General features: G+C 42.0%; 1 protein-coding gene across 1 annotated transcript; it reads right to left on the bottom strand.

Annotated features, from left to right (window-relative positions):
- Positions 1–1,164: 1,164 nt before the first annotated feature.
- Positions 1,165–10,409, bottom strand: LOC117466970 (solute carrier family 22 member 4-like). The gene is made up of 11 exons (XM_034110507.1): positions 10,200–10,409; positions 9,377–9,586; positions 7,178–7,281; positions 6,616–6,770; positions 6,334–6,505; positions 5,880–6,006; positions 5,698–5,798; positions 5,158–5,372; positions 2,853–3,035; positions 2,251–2,386; positions 1,165–1,734 (listed from the first exon to the last, which is right to left on the bottom strand). Exons 1-11 carry the CDS (start codon positions 10,407–10,409, stop codon positions 1,641–1,643), a joined length of 1,707 nt encoding a protein of 568 aa, XP_033966398.1. The 3' UTR covers positions 1,165–1,640.
- Between the last annotated feature and the right edge of the window lie 393 nt (positions 10,410–10,802).

Genomic DNA, 10,802 nt, shown 5'->3' on the forward strand with positions numbered 1-10,802 from the left:
CATGATTTGTAATGTTTATAGATAGGTAAATAGATAGACAGATAGATACTTTATTGATCCCAAATTGGGAAATAATTTTTTTCAGCAGCAAAGTGTAAAATCTTAAAATTATTATTTGTATGTTTTAATATTATGACTATTTCAGTCTCTTTCCATAAGTGACTAATACAGCACAATAGTATCTTATTTTGTCAATATTTCACATAAAGATGGGGTAGGTAAGTTTGAGAAACCGGCTCGAGATACACTTTTTGTTATATTCCATGGAATGCTCTTAACATCCCGATAGCAATGAATATCTTAAGTGCTTTGACAAAAAATCCATTAAAAAAAATCCATCTGTGGAAGCCGTAGTATTGTAAAAAGCACGACCAATCATTTTAGCCAGCTCGGCTAAAATAACTGGATGGCCTACCTGCCTGTCAGCCTTCTATCTGTGCACAAACTTATCTCGTGCCCTCATTGGTCATGTGCACGTTCATGTGTGTTGGAGGAGGGGCTCTGTAAGGAAGTGGCAGATTTTCTCCGGCTGTGTATTTTCAAATTCTAGCGCACTCGAGCTGGTTTCTCCAAAATTACCTACCCCACCTATGAGTATCCATTATTTCATGGCTTTGTAGGCCTCTTATGTTTATGTGTGGTAAATGTTTAAAAAAAAATTCAAAGAATTTAATGTGATATGCACAGTAGCTACAGTGTAGAAAGGGCAATGGAAGTCCCATAAAATAAGTCCCAAGCTCCTCCCCTAAATGATCTAAATAACCTACCTTAATAATAATAACATACGTAGCATTGCACATTTCACAACATTTACAGTTCATTTTTATGTATAAATTAACTTAAGGAGCCCATGTTATTTTGTCAAAAGCGTTCGCTCCATTTTCTCTTTTTTTGGTTAAAAATGTGTATTTTTTATTTTGAAGGCCGAGTTGCCTCATTTCCGGTAAACATTGCTGGCTTCACGAACGCTCACGAAGCTGGAGTGGTACATCCGGGGCGGAGCCAGCGCGAGACAGGCCCCGCCCTGTCCAGTTCAGACCGCTGAGGCGTTCAGGTGCAATCAGAAACTGCAGAACCAAACTTTCAGGATCAGATTTATTTTCTAATAAAACAATTAACTTTAAATATGAGTCCCCTAAAAACATAAAAAAATAGAGATGTTGATTTAATTTACTTTGTTTATTAACTTATTCATTGCATAAAATATTTACACAAACATCATCGTACTGATAGAAACAAAACCATTAAAAAATGTAAGTTTTATAATGAATTCTGGATCTCTTAAAGTGGCTTTGCTACTGCTGCTGCTGCTGCTGCTGCCACAGGAGCAGCATTCATCTTGTCTTCTGGAGTCTGTACAGAATGTACAATCAAATTAACTTTCACCTTAAAGTCATGTTTATAATGTATATCTTTCAACTTAGACTAGTTGCCACATACATGTCAAGTGCACAGTAAACTAGATCTACATGTCCATTTAAAGTTAAGGCTAATTTGAATGAAAAAAACGACCCAGCATTCTGCAAGTCTACATTTTCAACAAAGCTTTTCAACAGTTTCAGTTAATTTTTGCCGCAATCTCTCCCTGTATGCAATTCAATTGCTAGTGTGTTATCTTATCCATTGGTGTGTTTTGAGTCTTATAGGCGAGATGTGCAGATCTCAGGTGCAGTAGTCTGGTCTTTAGCTAATTTCCCATCATCAGGAGGCGTGGAGGCCCATGGCCATCGGAACCTGGAAGTCATGAGGAGAGCTGCATTATTCAGGCTGAATATACACAATGATTTTCATCCTGCTAATGTTTTAATATAATATATACAGTATACATGTAGGTCCTGCATCCTATATTTTTGGGATATATTTTTGAAATATATACATTTAAACAGCCAGTCTTTTAATGTTCTAATCATGTGTTGTGGGAGCTAAGCTGTAAAGATTAACGCCCTGCTGGCATTGTTTTTTTTCTCAGTGTTGGTTATCTGCTTCCATCCATCTTCTCCCGCTTATCCGTGGTCGGGTCGCGGGGGTAGCAGTAGCAGTTTTTATCTGCTTATTTTCCCAAAAAGTATTAAATAAAACTAACCAACAAACCTACTTGGCAATTAAACCTTTTCTGATTCGGAGTCTTCTGATATTGCTTTGTAGATGTGTATTTTCTTTCACTTTATTTCAAAGACCAATAAGCCTATTTGTAGACTACATTCTTCCAATGTTAAACACATGAAGACTCAAATGACTGTGCAGACTGACCGCTGTACGAGCGGCATCTGCTCAATGGTGTCGATCAGAGGCTCCCTGAAAATCTCGGGCAGGAAGAAGCAGACTAGAACACTGAGCAGCGACAGACAACCCATGATGATCCACGGCAGGAACTGATTGAACACAGCTGGAGACAAAACCAGACCATATCAGTGAGCTCATACATTGTCCCATACAGACCTAAGTGGGCGTTAAAGGGTCACTTTATTCAAATCACAAACAATCAACCAGATAAAACCAAAGAATTGAGATTTATTCATATTTAACTGAGGTTACCTGAAAAAACGAAGAACTAACCCTTTAAAAGAGGCAGGACAGAAAGTATCACAAGGGCAAATGTGGATAGTGTAACTACGCTACATGTTGATTTATTAACAGATGGAGTCTATGTAAAATCACAAATTCAGCACCTGTGTAGCCCAAATCGAATGATCCTTTATTTCATAACCACATATTAACACCGCTGCTTAGGTTTTAAAATGGAAGCAGGATCAGGCTCCTTAGATTCATTTGTGTATTCGTTGAAAATTCATGGACACCCCTAATATACTCTATAACCTCCACAGTGTGATGTATGTAGTTGAAGGTCTCACCCAGATACAGCAGGTATGGGGAAACAGAGGAGCCCACTCTGGAGAACATGGCACAAGAAGACATGGCTGTGTTTCTGATGACTGTAGGAAACAGCTCACTAGTGAATATGTGCAACACAGCGATGCCGGCCAGAATCCCAAATTTACCCAGCAGCACCAGGGTCAGGGTGATAGCTGGATTACCTGCAAGGAAAAGGGCGGTACATTATTGATGAGGGTAAAATAAGTTATTGTATATATGAACCAATTGACTGTTAATTAAACTCCTCCCCAAAGTTATTTCTCAATAATACCATAACTAGGCATTGCAGGCCATCAAGAGTTGTTTGTCTTGAAATGTATGGTGTGCATGGGGCTGAAATAAAAGGGATGTTTTGTACAGTGTTGTTTAAAGCCTTTTAAATTCCACCCAGCAAAAATGCAAGCAATACAATAAACCCTGCTTACATGCTAGGATTGGTGAACAGGTTTGTAAACAACTCTGATTTAAGAGACCTTAAAGAATTGGCGTTGCACATTTTTTATGAGGAATGAAATACATTTAAAGGTCCCATGACATGGCCATTTCTACTGATCATAATTCCATTGTTGAGGTTTATATTGTTCAATGTTCCAAAATCACATTGGTTTTCTCATACAGCATCTCTGTATAGTATGTGTATTCACTCTCTGTCCTACACGCCTTGTTGGAGCTCCTGCCCCCCCCTCCCTATGAGCCCACTGCTCTGAGTGGTCAGCTCGCCCACTCTGTTCTGATTAGTCAACCACCGTTACAGCGGAACATCAGTGTTTATGTGTTACAATGGCGTTTGTTAGCAACCAGAAAATGACACCAGTAATGACAAACAGATAAATGCTGCGTGGGGTCTGGGTGCCATGTTGGCGGGACTCGCTGCTCCACCCTTTGAGGCTCGAGGAGCGGACAGTGTGAGCTGGATTACTGGTGTCGTTTCCTGGTTGCTGCGTGGGGTCTGTGAGACAGCGAGACACCGCGGAACTCAGCCTGAGCACACAAACACACTCACAGCTCCCCGGAGCTGCGGCTGAGAAAATATAAGGATGAGTGTGTGTGTGTGTGTGTGTGTGTGTGTGTGTGTGTGTGTGTGTGTGTGTGTGTGTGTGTGTGTGTGTGTGTGTGTGTGTGTGTGTGTGTGTGTGTGTGTGTGTGTGTGTGTGTGTGTGTGTGTGTGTGTGTGTGTGTGTGTGTGTGTGTGTGTGTGTGTGTGAGTGAGTGAGTGAGTGAGTGTGTGTGTGTGTGTGTGGTGTGTGTGTGTGTTGTGTGTGTGTGTGTGTGTGTGTGTGTGTGTGTGTGTGTGTGTGTGTGTGTGTGTGTGTGTGTGTGTGTGTGTGTGTGTGTGTGTGTGTGTATGTAAAGATCCGCACAGCACCGCGGCTGAGAAAATATAAGGATGAGTGTGTGTGTGTGTGTGTGTGTGTGTGTGTGTGTGTGTGTGTGTGTGTGTGTGTGTGTGTGTGTGTGTGTGTGTGTGTGTGTGTGAGTGAGTGAGTGAGTGTGTGTGTGTGTGTGTGTGTGTGTGTGTGTGTGTGTGTGTGTGTGTGTGTGTGTGTGTGTGTGTGTGTGTGTGTGTGTGTGTGTGTGTGTGTGTGTGTGTGTGTGTGTGTGTGTGTGTGTGTATGTAAAGATCCGCACAGCACCGCGGCTGAGAAAATATAAGGATGAGTGTGTGTGTGTGTGTGTGTGTGTGTGTGTGTGTGTGTGTGTGTGTGTGTGTGTGTGTGTGTGTGTGTGTGTGTGTGTGTGTGTGTGTGTGTGTGTGTGTGTGTGTGTGTGAGTGAGTGAGTGAGTGAGTGAGTGAGTGCGTGAGTGCGTGAGTGCGTGCGTGCGTGAGTGCGTGAGTGTGTGTGTGTGTGTGTGTGTGTGTGTGTGTGTGTGTGTGTGTGTGTGTGTGTGTGTGTGTGTGCGTGTGCGTGTGCGTGTGCGTGTGCGTGTGCGTGTGCGTGCAGAGCCGTTACGTCACTATGACCAGCAAGAAAAAAATGGAAAGAGAGAAATCTCCAACGAGGCGTTCTGGGGCAGCATAGACAGGTATTTTCTGTGTTAGAGTTTTGCTCGCTACAGGGTGTACTTTGAGGGTTTGTGACTCTGCAGACCGTTTACATGCAGAAAAAGCTACATAGCACACAAGGAGATGGGTAATAACCGGAAAAGCATGACATGGGACCTTTAACACATGTGTCAGACCTAAAGGAAAAAGCGTTTTGGTGAGTAACACTGAATGTAAACACTGAATGTAAACATATTTTTTGCATCAGAAGTGTAGGAGCTTGTGCTGGTCCTACTCACTGTCCAGAGTGATCTGAATGAGAAGCAGAGCTAGCGCCCCGAGCAGGGAGAAGCTGATACAGGACAGACGGTGAGGAAAACTGCGTGCCACCAGCCAGCTGGCAGTGTATGCTGGGAGCTCTACAGCCGTTAGCAGGATATAGTTCAGGAAGGGGTTGCCAGAGAGAGCAGACATATTGAAGGACAATCCGAAAAAGCTAACATTTAAAGAAAACCTGCAAACAACAAGAAAACAAGACTTCAGTGTTCACATCCCCTAGAGGCTGAAGTCTTGGTCCCAGCAATAAGATTACAGCAACACTATGACATGTGTGGACAGAGCAAACAGCACACTGTTAAAGCTGTAGGTATGGTGGAGCTAAAATGTAATGTAAGAATTGTCTTGGTTTGTCAAGCGATAATAACACAGTAAATTATGTGTAAACTGCATCTAGTTTCTGGATGGGCGAACAAGTCCACTTTGCTATTTCTATCGCTAGCAGCACAGTAAGTAAGGTCTGGAATTTCAGGCTCTTGAAATGTAAAAGGGCTTTTACTTACCAGATGATCCACAGCATTAGTGTAACATTTCGAATGTTTGCTGTCTTCAGCAGGTCCAGGATGCTCGTAGACTCTACCTTCTCACTTGTTTCTTTTTCAACCTGAGGAGAGACAGAACCTGCAGTACAATGTCCATCATAGATCATTTTGAGTAGAATAGAGCTGAGGTTTGAGGTTCTTACGTTGGCTGGGATAAAGATGACATATGGAGCTTCAACACGGTTATGTAGAGCCGCTGACCTCAGCAGGAGTTCTGCTTCCTGGAAACGACCACGAGATACTAACCAGCGAGGGGACTCTGGAATCAGCCTGGTGGACAGATGTATGAAAATGTTTTGTTAGAAATACGAGAAGGACCCATGTTCACTCTGGGTAATCTATCTGTGTGTTTTACAGACTTTATCAAGCTCGCTCCTAAACACAGGACATTAACCTTGTGCCTTGGGCCTGGCTTTAAGTTTATTTTCTTAGTATGGGCACAACCACGCTTGAACTGGGTTTTAAGTTTCCCTTTCATCAACTTGACCCAGACGAATGTCATACTTATCTTATATTAAAAAATGGTTTACCTGAAAACTGATTTATCAAATGGTTCACAAGCTGTAAATATATCTTGATAGTTAACTGAGGTCTTACCACCATAAGGGGAGACATGCCAGGCCGGGCACAGCCATGGTCAGGGACAGGGGTCTCCAGCTTCTCACCAGGTAGGCATTGACAGGCAGCAGCAGCATCGCACTCATGTAGACGCAAGGCAAGCAGAGGCTGGAGAAGAGAACTCTCGTCGAACCCATGAAGAGCTCTGAACCTGTGAACGAAATGTTTCAAATGAGTCAGGCAATGACATTACTACAATGGACTTTTCTTTTGTAGTTTTTCAGACAGCAGTCACAGAGTAGCAATAATGAAAAACCATACCCAGTACAAACGCAGCAATGAAGCTGGTGATTTGACCCATGCCCAGCATGAAGAAGAGCGCGACGAAGACGGGCCAGGATGGCGCGAAGGCCGCAGCGCTGCTGAAGAGGCTCAGCATGAAGATGGCACCAAACAGAACAGGCTTCCTGCCAAACCTAAATTACAAAGAACAGAGACAAAAGTACAAACATATTGGTGGTTGCTAGCACGATGGTCCTCTTAGTTCAAGGCAAATTATGAAAGCTTCATGTTTTTGAATTTGCATGGATATGTATCTAGATTTCAGGACGGTCAGCTAACTCAACTTATTCAACTTCTTCAATTTGTTTTGCCATTGCTTCCTTATTCATGGGGTGGATAGAGATAGCATAGCTCAAAGTGGTAGCATAGCGAACAGCAAAACATAGCTAAACTTAGGCAAAACGTTCTACATCTGCTAACTCTGCATCAGCAGAGGAGAGTGGCAAACACAGTAAGATAAGATAAGATAAGATTAGACTTTATTCATCCAGAAGGAAATTGTTGTGCCAGAGTAACTGTTTGAACTGAAAGTGCAAAGTACCGGTCAGAGATCTGTCCAGAGATTAAGCATCCAAAGAGTCCTCCTAGGAAGTAGAAAAGCGAGGTCAGAGGCTGTTTCCATTGGTCACTGCACACCAGGTTGAACTGAAAGACAAAGCGACATGTGGAAAATATGCAGCAGAAATGTAAATATAAACTGGAGTAAAACTGCTGGAATCAACACCGAAATACTTGGAGAACACAGAATAATACAACAAACTTTTTTCTTTAAACTACTAAATACTACAAAAATCTAAAGAGATCCGCTGGTTACAATTACCTCATCTACTGTATCTGTGCTCAATTGTTCTGTTCCTGTACTGGTTATTCTGATTATCTTCTGTATGTCCTGACTCTCTTAAGGCCCTGTCACACTGTCCCGAAATTGACACCCGATGGACACACGAATATGGAATTGTGAATTTCGCACGAAGATGGCCCCGAACGACACACGAAGGCAACATTTACATTACACTTAAGACATACAACTGCAATGAAAGTACCAAAAACAATTATGTTACAGTACTATGATACTGTACTGATATCTTCAGACTTTGTTCTTTACTTTCTCCGTCTTTATATGTAGAAAATATTACGTTTTCTCCGTAATGTTGTTTCCATAACAACAACAATTTCCTGTCAACTGTCCTTCAAAATAATATATTATATCCTTTTTAGTTTCACAGAACACAAATTGGGTTATTTACATAATATATTTACATGATTTTGTTGTGCAATAAAACAACCCGATGGACACACGATAAAGGAAATGTTCAAATTCGGCTGTGATCGTAGCAACATCGGGCCATTCGTGAGGGCATCTTAGGCTCCGGCAGCAACTTCGTGAGCGGAGGGAAAATCTTTGGCATGCCAAAAAATTGCCGAAGGACCTTGCGAAGGTTCATTTTCGTGTTGAATTCGTGTGTCAATTTTGCCCTTCGTAAGGCCATCGTGAGGGCATCTTGTTATCCTCTGTGCCATCGGGCATTCGCCCAGATCAGAGTGAGTGTGAATGCACTGATGATAACACGAAGATGACACGATTTGACAAGATGCCCTCACGAGTGCCTTACGAAGTTGCCGCTCACGAAGTTGCTGCCGGAGCCTGAGAAACTCCACCGGCGGTCATACGATGGCTTAGATGCCCTCACGAATGGCCCGATGTTGCTACGATCACAGCCGAATTTGAACATTTCCTTTATCGTGTGTCCATCGGGTGTCAATTTCGGGACAGTGTGACAGGGGCTTAAGGCTTTTACCCCTCTTTACTCTCAACTAGTTCTTCCTCTGAGTCCTCTCCTCTTTCATCCAAGGTGCAAGGTGCAAGGTCTTCCAGTGTTGAGCTTCACAGATTCTGATCCTTCAGGAAGGATACTCTTAGAGACAATCCCTATTTCTTATCCTCTCAGAACTGCTCTATCAATGTGAGTCTCTTAAGAGGGAGGTTTCCTAGTGTCCATCTTCTTTTAACATACATCTTTTCAGATGCTGGCAGTTTTCCTCAAAAGTCTTGCATCTCTGAGCACAGCCCATCAGCACCCATCTACTTTAGGTGTCTCTTTGGTAACACTAATCTGAGAGATGGTCCTCCAGTGTTCGGTTCTTCAGAAGGCTTTCAAGTTTCCTCCTTAGCACGCTGCTGGTTTGAACAGCCTCAAATGTACTTGGTTTTGGTTTCATCGGCTTGTCAATATTTGGGTTTTTCTCCTCTCGGTCATCATGCTGAGCTTTTACTTCCCTGTGCAAATGATTAGTTGCCCACCAATGATATCTCTATGCCTCACATATGGCTGTTGATGTCCTGCTTGCCTTTAATTTCTGTTTTTTAAATGTTCTGTTCTAACTCAGGCAGTCCCAGCTCTCTTAAAGACCAATTCAAAAGTAATAACAAACTGCATACTTCTACACACTTGCGAACATTTGCTAGATGTTCCTAAAATGTATATTCCGTTAACTCTGAAAGCTTTTCAAAGGACCTGACTTTGAAAAAATTGCTTTTCTTAGGTGTTGATGAACATGAAATTCGACATCTGAGGCAAATCAATGATCCGAGGCCACTGAGACAGGTCACCTATTACTGTTTTACAGACAGAATTGACTGATACACATATAACAATTTCGAAGTCTAAGTCTAAGCATTAACAAACAGACGGAGGAAAGTGGTGTTGGTGTAAATTCCACAGCATCAGTAGCTCAGTACCTCGCTGACTACAGTAGACTCGTAGTGCTCTGTACTGTAGGTCCATCCGTCTTTACAGCCCTCCCTCTTCAGGCTGGACACGAGGACTTCTACACTGGACTGGTTAAGGATCCAGTTCAGGGCAGGTTTGCCTCCAACCGCAGACAGGTTCTGCACCAGGTCCAGCTCATACCGGCTGCAACTACTCCTCTCGAGCCGTCCTCCTGCCACCTGCTGACCAGGAAATCATTATGTCCAACTTGTTGCAACAACAGGAGGTATGCTGGACTCATTCAGATCAGTTTTAACCAGACTGGTTCTGACCTGCACAGGGAGCACAGCCCCAAAGCTGTATAGTAAATAATTAGCTGACTGCATTTCCAAATATTAGAAAGTCCTTAGCTTGTACACAGAAATCTGCAATGTTGTGTCTCAGCATTCAACTAGATAAAACATTTCATTAGTTTAGCTACAAATGATGTATTATCGTCCTGCAGAGGGTACATGTGGAACTGATAAAATAGATACAACTTAATTTGTTAACAAGTTTATTCATCAAACACATTCAACCAACTCAAAATACTTAACTTTAACCTGAAAACAAAGCAGCGGCATGCTAACATTCTAAGTAAAGACAAATTTGCTAGCTTTGTATTAAATGGAATTTGTTTAATCAGTTTAAGCCTTTTGGGTAAAAAAAAATGCTTTAATTGCATTAAAAGATAATAAATCCATTGATTAAATAAAGATGGTAACATTTAAATAGTGAAAATCACATGAATCCATCATTCTTTTTACTTAATTAAAAATCTTCGGAATCATTTTGATCAGGCTTGTTTCTGACCTGCAGTGGGATGCTGGCTTGGATCCAGTCCTGGCTCAGGTTGCTTTGGGCAGGGATGTGGCAGTGGTGTGATGGCTTGGCCAACAGGAAGATGACGGACAGGAGGTTGTATCCCCCTGGGATTGAGGTGAGACAGAGCAGGAGGAAGACTCTTTTCTGGAACGGGCCCCAAGTCCCCAGGAACGACACTGACTCCTCGTAGTCCTGCATTTTCCTTACTTATACTCTGTTTAAGTAGTATAAGTGTTTGACTCTGTAACTACTTGAGTAACTGACATTCACGCTGACTGTAAATGCACAAAGAACATACAATAGTTTTAAAACTACTTATATATATATATATATATATACTAATATATAGCTACGACTGCCAAAGTACTGCTTTTACAATATGTGCCAAAATGACAGATAAATGGGCATCATTAAAACATAAATATAATATCCTCTGTTACTACAAGTACAATGACTGCATCTCCCAACTATAAATAGTACAGTAAGTAAATATATTTGGACTATGTGATTACAAAAAGGCGTCTTATACTCCTGTTTCGGCAGTTGTTAGCTTCTCTCTGCAGGATCTCTCTGAAGATTGTAAACCTCATT

Source organism: Pseudochaenichthys georgianus, chromosome 21 (assembly GCF_902827115.2).
Source record: "Pseudochaenichthys georgianus chromosome 21, fPseGeo1.2, whole genome shotgun sequence".
In the NCBI taxonomy this organism is placed as follows: Eukaryota; Metazoa; Chordata; class Actinopteri; order Perciformes; family Channichthyidae; genus Pseudochaenichthys; species Pseudochaenichthys georgianus.

What these genes read in the sequence shown, in the direction of transcription:
- LOC117466970 (XM_034110507.1), bottom strand. Translation starts at nt 10,409, where the DNA reads ATGCAGGACTACGAGGAGTCAGTGTCGTTCCTGGGGACTTGGGGCCCG. An exon ending in AAGCCAGCATCCCACTGCAG is followed by an intron (nt 9,587 to 10,199) that starts GTCAGAAACAAG and finishes CCTGGTCAGCAG; the next exon opens with GTGGCAGGAGGACGGCTCGA. An exon ending in CATTGCTGCGTTTGTACTGG is followed by an intron (nt 6,506 to 6,615) that starts GTATGGTTTTTC and finishes TTTCGTTCACAG; the next exon opens with GTTCAGAGCTCTTCATGGGT.